The sequence below is a fragment of the Agelaius phoeniceus genome, chromosome 3, assembly GCF_051311805.1.
Source record: "Agelaius phoeniceus isolate bAgePho1 chromosome 3, bAgePho1.hap1, whole genome shotgun sequence".
Lineage (NCBI taxonomy): Eukaryota > Metazoa > Chordata > Aves > Passeriformes > Icteridae > Agelaius > Agelaius phoeniceus.
The window spans coordinates 4348929-4363440 of NC_135267.1; the positions used below are offsets into that span (position 1 = coordinate 4348929).

A 14512-nucleotide genomic window follows, 5' to 3' on the forward strand; every position below is an offset into this window, starting at 1 on the left:
AGCCTCTCTGCTATGGAGGCAGGCTCAGACCTGGGGCTGTCCAGCTTGGAGAAGGCTCCAGGGAGATCTCAGAGCCTCTTTCAGTGTCTGGAGGGGCTCAGGAGGGCTGGAAAGGGACTTTGGACAAGGGGGAACGGCTTCATACTGCCTGAGCACGGGGTTAGATGGGGTACGGGGAAGGAATTGTTCCCTGTGATGAGCAGGTGCGGGCTGGGATGGAATTCCCAGAGAAGCTGTGGCTTCTCCACCCCTGAAAGTGTCCAAGGCCAGGCTGGACGGTGCTTGGAGCAGCCTGGGATAGTGGAAGGTGTCCCTGCCATGGCAGGGAGTTGGAACTGGAAGGTTTTCACGCCCCCTTCCTACGCCAACCCTCCCGCACCTCCATGGCGGCTCCGCTCCCCTCACGCTCACACGAGGGGGTTCGGGGCCACCGACTCCTTCCCGCTCCGCCTGTGCCGACGCGCGCCTCAGCCAATCAGCGCCCGCCTCCGGCCGTCACACCAGCCGCGCCGCCTTCCTATTGGTTGTCGCGGCCCTGGTGCGAGCGCACCTTCGCCAATCGGCGCCGTGCCCGCCCCACCGAGCGATGTGCCGAGCGCTGTGATTGGCTGCGGGGCGGGGCTGGAGCGGCCCCGCCCGTGCCCGGTTAAGCGGCGGGTTGGGGGGGCGGCGGGAGCGCGCGGCGGCGGCGGGGTCTGAGCGCGGCCCCCATGGAGCTGCTACGGAAATGGCTGGGCCACCCCGAGGACATCTACAACCTGCTCCGCTTCAAGATGGGCGGCTACCGCGCCGTCATGCCGCGGATGGACACGGTGAGCGGCGAGGGATGCGCGGGCGGCGGGAAGCGCTTCGCTGTCGCCGGTGCGCGGTGCTCCCGGTGTGGAGCGGGGCATGGGAGGGGGAGGAGGAGGAGGAGGAGGAGGTGGGGGGCACTGTCATGTCTGGGCGCAGATACGGTGTTGCCGTGGGTGACCATCTCATATCCAGCGTGTATAGGACTTTGCCCGGCTTTGTGCGCCTTGTGTGCGCCTCGGTGCTTCCCGGTGGTACCGGCTCCGGGCATCCTATTGCATTGCTCGTACCATGTGTGCATCCTACCGGTTCCGGGCATCCTGTGCATTGGTGCATCCCACCGGCTCCAAGCATCCCTGCTTTGCCCGGTGCCGGTACCCTGCGAGCTTCCCACCGGCTCCGGGCATCCCTTGCATTGCTCGGTGCCGGTACCAATGCTGGACATCGCAGAGCCCCGGTGCTACCGGAGCATCCCGCAGCTCCAGGCATCCCTTGTATTGCTCAGTGCCGGTATCCTGCGAGCATCCCACTGACTCCGATCATCTCACGCTTCCCATGCATTTCCCGGTGCCCATACCCGCATTCATCCCCCCACCTCCGAGCATCCCTTGCATTGCTCGGTGCCGGTACCCTGCGCGTATCCCCGGCGCTCCGGACATCGCACGGCCCCGGCGCTGTCCGTACATGGCAGCGTCTCCGGCCACGGCACGGGGCGGGTTAAGGGGCGGGTTTCGGGCCGGGGCGGAGCGGAGCGGCCGCAGCCCCCCAGCGCTGCCGCCCCCATGGCGGCCGGCTCCCGGGCCGTGTCCGTGCTGCGGCGGACACTGACGCTGTCCCCGCCGCGGAAGCCCCCGCGGGCAGCGGGCCGGCGGCGGGGACAGCAGCAGCCACAGCAGCAGCGGCAGCGGTGCGGAGCCCCCCCGGCCCCGCCGCCCGCCGCCCCCCGGCTCCAACCCGCGGCCCCCGGCCCGCTCTGCCCGCAGGACTCGCTGGGATGTGGCCTCCGGACCTGCTACCGATACCTCAACCAGACCAGCCGCAGCTTCGCCGCCGTCATCCAGGCTCTGGATGGAGAGCTGCGGTGAGCGGGGGACACCGGGGGACACGGGGGAGGGGTGCGGTGACCACCGGCACTGGGGGTTTTTGGGGGGCGGTGGGTAGGGTGACAACCCAACAATGGGGATCCTCGGGAGGGAGTGGGTGCAGCTGTCCCCTGGAACCCCCTGGTGATGGTGGGGGTAAATTTCCTCCCTGGGAGGTGGTGATGGTGGGGGTAAATTTCCCTGGGAAATGGTGATGGAGGTGGTGATGGTGGGGGTAAATAGCCTCCCTGGGAAGTGGTGATGGAGGTGGTGATGGTGGGGGTAAATCTCCTCCCTGGGTGGTACAATGCCACCCCAACACTGGGCATCCCAGGGAACTTAGTGGCCCCCCAGTTTCAGGTGTCCCCAGGAGCTGGTGGGTGTGATGCCCCCCCAGTACCAGAGCTGGGCCCATGCAGTACCTACCCCCAAACTCTGTTTTTCTCTAGTGGAGCTGCTGGGACACGCTCCCTCTCCCATCAGGAGCTGACTGGGCTCGCTCAGCTCAGCCCCACCCCCGTGCAGCAGGACGTGGGGATTTTCACGTCCCAGCTGGCTGTACCACATCCCCCCTGTGCATCACATCCCTCCCCAAACTGGGTCTCTGGGCTGAGCAGGCTGTTAGACACAGGGCCTGGCACTCTGCCCCGTGTGACACCCTGGGAATGTGTCCTGGCGCTGCCAAGCCTGGCGCTGGACAAAGGCTGGAGGGAGGAGGTGAGGAAAAACCTGGGGCTGACCAAGGGTCTGGGCCGTGCCTGGGAGGTGCTTTTGGAACCAAATGGTGCAGTTGTCACAGGGGGTTTGTTGCACACCCGTTTTTTGCTGTGCAGATTTTGCTGCCCTGTGCAGAAAAGCTTCAGACAGGAATAGTAACAGAGGATGTCAATAAAGCTCAGCTGGCCAAGGGGCCTCATGCCATGTAATTATTCTCCATATAATTCCCTATATTCATTTGACAATTACTGATTTCAGTTTTTAAATCCCCAGTTAATTCCAAGATGGGTTGATGATCAAATTTAGGGGTTCTGGCAGTTGTTGCAGACACATCTGATGGCTCTGATCTGAGCAGTTGCAGGCACCAGCCCGAACACTGGGTGGTCTGTGGGGTTTCTGAGCCCTGGTTTGGCATTTTGGATGGTGCCCCATAGCTGTGTCCAGTGTTTATGAAATGGTATTTGCAGCCTGGTTGACAGGAAAGGCAGAGAAGTTCAGTGGTTTGGCTCAAATTGCATGGAAAAGTACGAGTAGGGCCAAGAATTAAGCTTTGTATTTTCCATGCTTTTTCTGTGCAGGAATTAAGAAAAAAAATTAAGAAAACACTATGAAACCTGTTAGCAATGTGTCTGCCCTGTGCTTGCCTCAGACTTCCTGCAGTTTTCTTTGTGTTTTTTGTCCTTTAATCCTTGCCCTACAGCCGTGCAGGAGGATCACCCCTTCAGGGCACAGAATTTCTGCCTGGCATCCTAAAAATGCTCTTGCCTGATCTTTGTAACCCAGGTTGGGCAGGGATGGTGGTTGGATTACAGCTGGCTCAGTAGTGCATCAGGAGAGACTCATTTTCAAAGCCCAGGAGTTCTGTTGGAGAATTTAGGGATGAACAAGGGAAATACAAAATAGTGAGGATAGAGAAATAGGTAGAGCCACAGCCTTACAGAAGGAATTAATTTTGCTGGACCAAAAAAAGTGCTTGCATTGATGTTGACCCCTTCAGGGAGTTCAGCTGAGCCCCTGTGGTTACAGACAGGCATCCCAGAAGGGCTGCTGGAAAATGGGGAACTTCTGGAGGAGTGCTTGGGGCAGTGGCCAGACAGGGTGTTGGTAGTTGAGCTGAAATGTCTGGTTCCTCCTTTCTGTTTTTTTTTTGTCCCCATGGACCATCTGTTTTGCTGGCCAGAGCCCTGTCCATCTCATTAGTCCATGGTTGGGGCATTTTCTGGGAAGGTGGGAGGCTCAAAACTGCAGCTTCATCTACAGCTGAGCCAACAGCATCATAACTGCTGCTGGTGGTGGGAAGGAGTTCTGATCCAAGCTCACAGCTCCTCTCCTGGTGATGGAGAGGAGAGGAGGGATGCTCCTGCCTCTCTGCTGCCAGTTCCATGCTCCTGCCTGTCTCTGGAACTCCTCAGGATCTATTCCTGAGGGTCCAGCACAGGCTGTATGTCCTGGCAAGGAGGATGGAGACCTCCTCACCTGGGCAGGAGGGAGCTGCAGCTGACAGGGCTGAGCTTGAGCTCTGAGAGATCCAGACTTGTACTTTGCAGCTGTTTGCTTCCATTTGTGTCACAGATCTAAATTCAGTGTGTGATGGAAGCTGGGGAGGCAGGGTACCCTTCCCTGGCCAGGCAGGGTTTTGGTAGTTGAGCTGAAATCTCTGATTCTTCCTTCCTGGCTTTTTTTGTCCCCATGAACCATCTGTTTTGCTGGCCAGAGCCCTGTCCAGCTCATTGCTCCATGGTTGGGGCATTTCTGGGAAGGTGGGAGGCTCAAAACTGCAGCTTCATCCACAGCTGAGCCAACAGCATCATAACTGCTGCTGGTGGAGGAAAGGAGTTCTGATCCAAGCTCACAGCTCCTCTCCTGGTGATGGAGAGGAGAGGAGGGATGCTCCTGCCTCTCTGCTGCCAGTTCCATGCTCCTGCCTGTCTCTGGAACTCCTCAGGATCTGTTCCTGAGGGTCCAGCACAGGCTGTATGTCCTAGCAAGGAGGAAGGAGACCTCCTCACCTGGGCAGGAGGGAGCTGCACCCAGGACAGGGATGAGCTTGAGCTCTGGAAGATCCAGACTTGTTCTTTGCTTCCATTTGTGCCATGGGTCTAAATTCAGTATGTGATGGAAGTTTGGGAGGCACATAAGGTCTGGATGCAGAATTGAGGTTAAATAAGTGTTTTAACTCTGCTGGGTTCTGGAATTACTGCTGGCTCTTCCTGGGCATGATGCCCATGTGAGAGCTGCCTCTGGGATGGCATTTCCAGGTTCTGCTCTGCCTTTCTTGGTGGCTCCTGGAAGCAGATTGGAGCCTTGGGCACTTGCATCCTGTTGGATGAACATTTACAGCCTGGCTGGAATGGAAAAACTCAGTCATGCAAAGGAACAAGAGCACGAGAGCTGCTCATGTGGTTTAACAGAGGTGTTAAATACCCTTCTAATCAAGGAAAAAAAGCCAAATTTAACAGAATTATTGGCTCTAAGAGCAAGTCAGTTTTCCCTGGGTGATTGTCATTCCAGGAATGCAGCACTGTCACCTGGTAATTAGCATTTAAGCAGACCAAGCTGCTTTCCATTTGTTAAACAATTAATAAATGCCTCCTCTCCTTGGCATATATCCCTGTGCTCATGGAGATCTGGGGATTATTTTATATAAATCCTGGAGTTGCAAAGAGCATTTCTTGCCATCAGGACTTGGTTTTTTGTGTTGGGTTTTTGTTTGTTTGTTTGTTTGTTTGTTTTTGTTGTTGTTTTTTGTTGGTTTTGTTGTTGTTGTTGGGTTTTTTTCTTGGTGGTTTTTTTTGTTTGTTTGTGGGTTTTTTTGGTGTTTTTTTTTTTATTGTTTTTTTCTTTAGCTGGAGAAATGTGGAGGCAGGGATGGGGAAGGAAGCAGGGATAGGGAAGGCAGGGGTGGTGGCTCTCCAGCAGCTTCCTGCTGGGATGCTGGGACACATAGGCTGTCTCCAGTGTCTTGCTCCTGGACATATAAAATACAGGGTGATTTTGGCTCTTTCTGCCAGTCCTAATGTTCCTGTTGCACAGTGTGACCCCTTTATTTCCCCCCAGCGTTGGGGGGGGGAAATATTTTACCCCAACAGGGTAAAAAGTGTGCAGAGAAGAGGGAATGATGGGGAAAACTTACCTGTTTCCTCCCTTCCCTATTTGACATTTGCATTTCCAAATAAGCTGACCTTGGGCTCTGTCCTCTGGGTCCAGGTGAGCGCTGGCCTTGCTTGCAGGGTTGGATCTTCCCTGCTCAGGGAGCTCACAGGCCTGACCCTTCCCTGATACACATCTCAGAAACCCCAAAAATCATGCTGTACTTCCCTGATACACATCTCAGAAACCCCAAAAATCATGCTGTAGTTCCCTGATACACATCTTAGAAACCCAAAAATCATGCTGTAGTTCTCCTCATGAGGGAAAATCCTGGATTTCCTATGGATTCCTATGGATGACATGAGCATCCCCTTGGATGTCAAGGTCCCGATGCTGCACGAGTTCCACTCTCATCTCTATCAGCCAGACTGGAAGTACACATCTGAGAAACACATCTTAGAAACCCCAAAATCATGCTGTAGTTCCCTGATACACATCTTAGAAACCCCCAAATCATGCTGTAGTTCTCCTCATGAGGGAAAATCCTGGATTTCCTGCCCTGGCTGGTGTCTTCCAAAGGCACCTGGCAGTGCCAGTGTGTGACACACTGAGCTCAAAGTGCCTCTGCTGAAGGCAGCTGCTTGTCCTGCCTCCTAGGCACCCCCAAGTAAAAGTTTACTGGTTTTTCTCCCTTTCCAGCCATGCAGTCTGCATCTTCTACCTGGTTCTCCGTGCCCTGGACACTGTAGAGGATGACATGAGCATCCCTTTGGATGTCAAGGTCCCGATGCTGCACGAGTTCCACTCCCACCTGTACCAGCCAGACTGGAAGTACACAGAGAGCAAGGAGAGGGACAGGCAGGTGCTGGAGGACTTCCCAACGGTAAGGCAGCCTCCTCCCTGCTCCTGGTGGCACCTCTGGGTGCCTGGCTGTCTCCACGTGGTGCCTGCAGAGCTTGTTCAGTGCCGCAGAGCTTCCCAAGGGCCCCATCACCTGCCTGTGGGGCTGGGTGCCAGGCTGGGGTGAGAAATTCAAACATTGTGCAATGCTGTGGGGCACAGGGGATCTGGCTGTGGAAAAATTCCAGCTCTGGAAAGTGTCTTTTTGCCTCCTCTGCTGGAAGAGCAGATGACCATTGTCTTGTGGAGAGAGGTTTGGGGTTGTTACAGTGAATTGTATTTGTGGGGTGTTCTGATGAAGGAAGGAATGATGAATTTGACTTAATGTTTTTAGAAAGATTATATTATATTATATTATATTATATTATATTATATTATATTATATTATATTATATTATATTATATTATATGGATATTTATAGAATGCTAAAAAGATAATAATGAAAACTCGTGGCTCTTTTCAGACTCTCGACACAACTTAGCACTGATTGACCAATGATCAAAACAACTCACACCAGGAACCAGTGAAACAATTACTTGTAAATAGTTTTTAAACACATCTCATATAAACAAAACAAAAGTTAATAAGAGAATTATTGTTTTGTTTTTTTTTTTTTTTTTCTCTGAGGCTTCTCAGCTTCTCAAGAGAAAGCTCTTAGGCAAAGAGATTTTTCAAAAAATGTAAATGTGATACCTGTGTGCACAGTGGGAGGTGTCCCTGCCCTCTGGTAGGGCACAGGGTGGAATGAGATGAGTGTTAAGGTCCCTTCCCACCCAAACCATTCCACAACTCTGTGATAAAAAACAAAAAGCAGCCTCACTGTAATTAGTAACAATATTGTGTTGATTTTTTTATTATTGAGCTGATTTTTAGGGTTTTTTTTCATCGCTCTGTTTAAGAAAAAAATGTAATAGTTCTGGTGAGGAACATCTAATTTTCAGAGGATGTTCTGTTTTGTTCAGGTTTTTACCATTTTTAATTTATTCTGCCCTTTTCAGGCTTTCCCTAGCAGTGGGAATGGGGTAGTTGTTTGGAGAACTGAGGTGTGTTGGGAGTTCTGATGCTCAGGTTTGGAGTGTGGAGTGCTATAGGGGGTGTCTGTGTTGGGAATCTGGGTAATAAGAATGTGGGTAGGGATACAGTAGGTAAGGCTGTGGCTTGGCTTTAGAGGAGCTTTTGAGAAGGTGTTTGTGGCACTTTGCTGTTCTCTCTTGGTGTATATGTTATTTATTGTGGCAATCCATGCTCAGGTATGATTTTAATAATTTTTAATATTTTAAAAGAATATTTTAATAATTATTCTAGTAAGGATAATTTTACTTAATATTTTGATGACTATTTTTTAAATATTTTAAATAAATTTTTAATATTTTAATAAATCAATGCTCAGGTATGATTTTATTAATTTTAATAATCATAAAATTGTAGAATCATGGAATTGTTGGGTTGACTGGGACCATAAAGCTCATCCCATTTCATCCCCTGCCAAGGCAGGGACACCTTCCACTAGACCAGGTTGCTCCAAGCCCTATCCACCCTGACCCTGAATTTTTTGGGGGGCATTCACAGCTTCTCTGGGCATGCTCTGCCAGTGCCTCACCACCCTTACAGTGAAAAACTTCTAATAATATTTCCTAGAGGTGCATTTGCAGGCTGTGCTCCTCTTTGAAGGGGACTGAAGCCACAGAGGCAGAAGCAGAATGAATACACTTATTTTACAGACAAACCTTTATTGCACAAAACCCCTGGGCTGGCTGCAGTCCCCCACTGATGGAGAATAAAGCTCAGCACAGTAAAACATGATGCTCCACAGTTTTGGGAAAAGGAGGATGCACTTTTTAATATTTTTTTTTTTCAGTCTGAGAGTGATGGAGACAGTGCAGGTCTCCCTGCCCATAGCAGGGGGTTGGAACTAGAAGACCTTCAAGGTCATTTCCAACCCAACCCACTCTGAGATTCCATGGTCACGTTACTGGACATGCAGTAGGAAGATTTCACACTTCCCTCACTGCTTGATGCCTTTCCAGTTGTGCCAAATGTGTGAAGCTTGAGCCGGAGAGGCTGGGGAGAGCAGAGCACCAGAAACCTCCCACGGCTCTTTTCCCGTGGCTGGTGTGATGGAATGCTCTCAAATTACAGAGGAAAACAGCTCTGTGTACCAAGTGCAGTCAGTTTTGTCCTGCAGCTCCCAGATGATACCAGTCCAAGGCCACAGAGCCTTCCCAAAGATTCTGCTGTGTCTGATCTCCTGCCAGAGACCATCCTGTTTAGACTGGGAACAGGCTAAGCCTGAGCTCCAAGGACCTTGAAACAGCTCAGGTTGAGGGAGTTGTCCCAGATCTCCAGCCAGGGCAGGATTAGAGCCTGGTAAACAGTATTTTTCTGATTTGTTAGTAAATGTTGAGCTGTGCTGTTTTTTTTTTTCCTTCCCGAACACTCTCTTTCTGTTTTTACCACGCTACAGATCTCCATGGAGTTCAGAAAACTGTCCAAGGTCTACCAGGATGTGATTTCAGATATTTGTCACAAGATGGGTGTTGGGATGGCAGAGTTCTTGGAGAAAAAGGTGGATTCTCAGCATGAGTGGGACAAGGTGAGTCAGCCCAGACAGAGGAATGGAGTCAGGGTTGGAAAAGCCCTCTGAGATCATCAAGCCCAACCATTCCACCAGCACTGCCAAGGCCACCACAGAACCGTGTCCCCAAGTGCCATATCCACAGGTTTTTTTGAACATTTCCAGGTAGGGCCCACCTTGTCTCTATGGAAGGAGTAGACAGACCATCCCTGTTGGGAAAAAGTGTTTTCATTGGAAAGCTGAGACATCCCAGGGAGAGCTTGCATCAAATGAACTGTCAATTGCTTTTTGTAAAACTCACTGTGGCAAACAGGCAGCTCTTTGTAACTGCTCCTTTTATCTTGTTTTTTTTTCCCCCTCCTTTCCCAACTTGGCACCTCCTTGGCAGTATTGTCACTACGTTGCTGGGCTGGTGGGGATTGGCCTTTCCCGTCTCTTCTCTGCATCAGAGCTGGAAGATTCCATCGTGGGGCAGGACACAGACCTGGCAAACTCCATGGGCCTCTTCCTGCAGAAAACCAACATCATCCGTGACTACCTGGAGGACCAGATGGAGGGAAGGGAGTTCTGGCCCAGAGAGGTGAGGAAAAACCTCATAATATTGTTGCTGTTGGCTGTACATCTTCTTGGCAATGACACTTCTGATGACAGCTGGCTGCAGCTCTCTGGGTACAGATGTGGGGACAAGGTCACCACACACTGCCAAGAGCTACTTAGGCAGCTCTTTCTCCTCTCTGCTAGGTTTTCTGTAGGAATGAGGGAGGATGAGACTGCTTGAGATCCCAGGAGGGTACCCAAGATCTCCCAAAAAGCAGGATCAGCTTTGCCTGTGCCTGACATGACATCCAAAAATTTTTCTCCCTTTTTTGTGGCTCAGCTGTCTCACAGAGCATTTCTTGATGTGTGACTCACCTTTTCCTTGCCCTCCCTAGGAAAGATGTGGAGATGAGTTTCACCTTCCTCCTTTACCATCTCTTTGTGTGCGCCAAGGCCACTGTCACGTCCCCACAGCCCACCCTTCCTGCTTTTCTTTACCCCAGCAATGCTCCAAGGCTGTTGTGTGGGGGTTTTTTGGTGTCTCTTGTTGCTCTCCCAAGACCTGCTGTCTCTCTGATGACATCAATGCACCCTCCAGCTCAGGAACACTTATCTTGGTGTTTAGGTTTGGAGCAGATATGCCAAGAAGCTCTCAGACCTTGCCAAGCCAGAGAACATCGACGCGGCCGTGCAGTGCCTCAATGAGCTCATCACCAACGCCCTCCACCACGTCCCCGATGTCCTCACCTACCTGTCCCGCCTCAAAAACCAAAGTGTCTTCAACTTCTGTGCTATCCCCCAGGTGAGCCGAGCTTCCAAGTGGTTCCTCACCCTCTGCAGCCCAGCTGGTGAGGAGCTGGAGGTGGAGGAAGTCCCGTGTTGTTGGTTTTTTGCTTGTTTCTTGGCTCCTGCCGTTTCTGCTGTTGTTGAGGTTGTGGCTCCACTCCATGGATGTCGCTGTGGACAGGGTGAATCTTTGGCAAGTTCCTTGCAGTGCAAGTTTGCTGTCTCTCCTCAGGTGATGGCCATTGCCACGCTGGCTGCCTGCTACAACAACCAGCAGGTGTTCAAGGGGGTGGTGAAGATCCGCAAGGGCCAGGCCGTCACCCTCATGATGGATGCCACCAACATCCAAGCTGTCAAAGCCATCATGTACCAGTATGTGGAAGAGGTAGGCTCAGCAGTTTGTTTTCAGCCATTTCTGGCTCTTCCTGTCCCTGTTTTTGGGGTGGAGTTTGGAATACATTGGGATCTGTTAATTTTATCCTTGGCTCGGTGGTGGTGGGGAGTGGTGATCATGATGTGGTTTTGGCTTGGACCAAACTGTGCTTGATGTGTTCCCTTGAATGTTCCCTGGGTCTGGGTGTGTGTCTGGACTGGGGCCAGTGGCATCCTGGCCTGGACCAGCAGTAATGTGTGACCAGGGCAGGTCCCATCCCCTTGACCCAATTCTGGGGTCAGTTCTGGGCCACTCACAACACAAAGGACATTGAGGGGCTGGAGCATGTCCAGAGAAGGGAATGGAGTTGGGGAAGGGGCTGGAGCACCAGGAGTGGTTGAGGGAGCTGGGAAAGGGGCTCAGCCTGGAGAAAAGGAGTCTCAGGGGGGACCTTATGACTTCCTGCTGACTTCAAGGTCCTGTGGAGATTAAAATTTCACATGGAAAGTCAACTGGTGGGGGGTTTTATGGGAAAAAAACACCCCTCTCCCCAAAACCCAATTCCAGTGAAGGCTATTAAATAAAAATACTTCACTTCTGCAGCAGGGAGACCCCAAACCATGGGTTATTAGAGCTGCCCTTGTGAACTGGCCAATCTCATGTCCCACGGCAAGGGACAGTGACACTGCAGGGCTTTAACCCAGGAGAGGGTCTCTGCTTGAGCCCACCTTGCTCAGGCTCCTGCAGAGGAGTATCTCAGAAAGCCATGAGAAGAAAACCCCAAATGCCCCAGAATCAGGTGATGATGTGGCTGTTCCAGGCAGGAATGTTCCCACCGGTGTCCGGTGGGCCAGACAGCGAGTGAGGATTGCAGGATGGGAACCCCTGATCCCAGTAACACCACTGGTCCCAGTAACACCACTGGGACTCGAGGGATCATGTCCAAGGCCATGTGGTCCATGTCCCATCATGGGGTGCCCTCAAGAGGCAGCTTGGCTTAGTGCACTTCCCGAGGGAAGTGGGAAAGGGATGGACCCCTGTGACCCTGTTCAGGGGGAAGAGAAAAGGAGCTGACTCCATGTTTCAGAAGGCTTGATTTATTATTTTATGATATATATTTTATTAAAATGACACTAAAAGAATAGAAGAAAGGGTTTCATCAGAAGGCTGGCTAAGAATAGGAAAAGAAGGAATGAATAACAAAGGCTTGTGGCTCGGACAGAGAGTCCGAGGCAGCTCACTGTGATTGGCCATTAATTAGAAACAACCACATGAGACCAGTCACAGATGCACCTGTTGCATTCCACAGCAGCAGATAATCATTGTTTACATTTTGTCCCTGAGGCCTCTCAGCTTCTCAGGAGGAAAAATCCTAAGGAAAGGATTTTTCATAAAAGATGTCTGTGACATCTGGCCCCATCCAGCTGTCCCTTGCTTCATGGAGCTCCACCACCGACATCACTCTTGGCCCTCAAAACTTCAACCTCCTCCCATTTTCCTCCCTTAAACTCCCTGTGCCACCTTGAAATTTGATATCATGTGCTGGCAGCACAGCCTGGCTGAGAAGGAGAAGGAGGGAGTGCAGCAGGGGCACGGTGAGAAGTCGTGGGAGTTCTGGGCAGGCAGAGCCTGAGATTTTAACCCTTTTCTTGAATAATGGAAACCTTACAAATACTGATCTGCCTGGATCTGAATGAGAAGAGAGATAGAGATGAAACGGAGGAGGAAATGGGCAAGTGTGATGAAAGTTCATGCAGGTGAAAGATGTTGGAAGAGTGAAGAAGAATCTTAGGTGGGAGTGGCCTTTGTTTGGACTTTTCTTGTATAGCCACAGACAGAACCATGTTTCCTGTGACACAGAGACTGCATTTAGGGGGAGGCAATGGCTTGGAGCTGAGAGAGTGCAGTGATGTTATGGGAGTGAACAGAGACAACGGGTGAGGAGGGTGGTGGTTGGTGCCCTCAGTCTTCAGTGGAGGAGAAGATCTCTGTTCTTGAGACCCCTCGGCCCCAGGGGGTGAAATTTAGGCAGGACAGGTGTCCCAAAAGTGAGAGACTGTGCTCTTTTTGGAATGAGACAAAGCATCCTTAAAAGACGACCCTAGAAGCAGCTCTGGTCCATGTGCAGTGGTGAGAGCACTGGGCATGGAAGGAAAAGGTCACAGTGGCAAATGATCTCTGGGCAGTGCCACGAGTGACAGGGAAACACAGGAGGTTTCAACTGTGTTTCCAGGGGCAGCCTATGGCACAAGGGGGACTCCTCACTCCTTGATGAACTTAGAATTGATTATCTAAAGGGTGGTGATGGACTGAGAGTTGGTGATCTGAGGGATGGATGTATTGGAAATTTGGCGGGGGGAGGAAGAAATGTTTTTGGAAGGTTTTCATTTTTCCCGTGTGTTCCTTTTTACATCTAGCTGTAGTTTAGTTAATAAACTTTTCTTTATTTCTAAGCGGGGAGCCTGCTTTGCTTATTCCTGGTCACATCTCACAGCAGACACCAGGGAGAGAGTGTGTTTTCATGGGGGCACTGGCATTGCACCAGCATCAGGCCGTGACAGAGCCCTAACTCCTCCTCCCTCCTCCCTCCAGATCTACCAGAAGATCCCGAGCACGGACCCCTCGTGCCACAAGACGCAGCAGGCGATCGCCGCCATCCGCGCCGCCAGCCTGCCCGGCGGCCCCATGGCCTCCCGCCACCACTACTCCCCCATCTACCTGTCCTGTGCCATGCTGCTGGCAGCCCTGAGCTGGCAGTACCTCAGCACCCTCTCCAAGGCCACCGAGGAGTACGTGCAGGCAGGGGACAACTGAAGGGCCCTGGCCGGGCGGGGGGAGAATGGTGGCAGGTGGGCGGCAGAAGGTCCCCTGCTGTGGGAGTGGCCCAGCACTGGGATGGTGACATGGATGGGACACTGGGGAGCTGCAGCCCCCTGGGGTGACAGTGTGGCACTGCTGGACTCCATCCTCGCTGCCCTTGCTGGCTGCAAACGCTGACTGGAGTCTTAGTGTTTGGGGTTGAGTGGTTTTTTTCCCCCCTTCTTTCCTGTTTACCTGAATATTTTTGGTGATTTATTTTTTGTTTGTTTTGTTTTGTTTGTTTTTTTTTTCCATTAGGATGGTTTGAAATAGAAACTCCAGTTGTTTCTTTTCTTCCTTGAGATTTGAGGCATCTTTCCAGGTCAGAGCTGAGCAAAACCCCTGAAGGTTTTGCCTCCCTTTCTTAGGCAGCCTCTTCTCCCTCACCTCTGGTGCCTGCTCCATGCTGGAAAGATGCTGCTTCAGCTGGGAGAGGAATGTGCTTCCTTATCCAAGGAAAAAGCTCTGGCCACTTTCTGGCCCTCAGTGATTGGCATCCTGCAGCCTGGAAGCAGGCAGATTGTAGCCACATTTCTGTTGTGCTGAAGGATGCTGAAATGAGCCCTTTTCATGTTAAATATATGAGAGGTGAGGTACTCTGTCCACCTGAATGTGCCCCCAGCTGAAAAGCAGCTGTGCAGCTGGGACATGTGGCCCCTGCAGTGACACAGATCTCGTTTCAGCAGTGGGGAAATGGTTAAAATGGGAAAGGAGCTGCCAGCACAGCCCTGAGCTCATAACCCCAGGCCTGACCCCACAGCAGGCTCTGGGCTCTGCAGGGACCCAGCCCCAGGGCATGG

The 14512-nt window shown here is 51.8% G+C and overlaps 1 protein-coding gene across 1 annotated transcript; it reads left to right on the forward strand.

Moving 5' to 3' along the window:
* The first annotated feature begins 648 nt into the window (after positions 1 to 648).
* FDFT1 (farnesyl-diphosphate farnesyltransferase 1) lies at positions 649 to 14014 on the forward strand. Its single transcript, XM_054629505.2, has 8 exons — positions 649 to 812; positions 1776 to 1873; positions 6381 to 6564; positions 9047 to 9175; positions 9546 to 9737; positions 10320 to 10496; positions 10713 to 10865; positions 13446 to 14014. The coding sequence occupies exons 1-8, from the start codon at positions 711 to 713 to the stop codon at positions 13665 to 13667; spliced, it is 1257 nt and encodes a 418-aa protein (XP_054485480.1). The 5' UTR covers positions 649 to 710; the 3' UTR covers positions 13668 to 14014.
* The last annotated feature ends 498 nt before the right edge of the window (positions 14015 to 14512 follow it).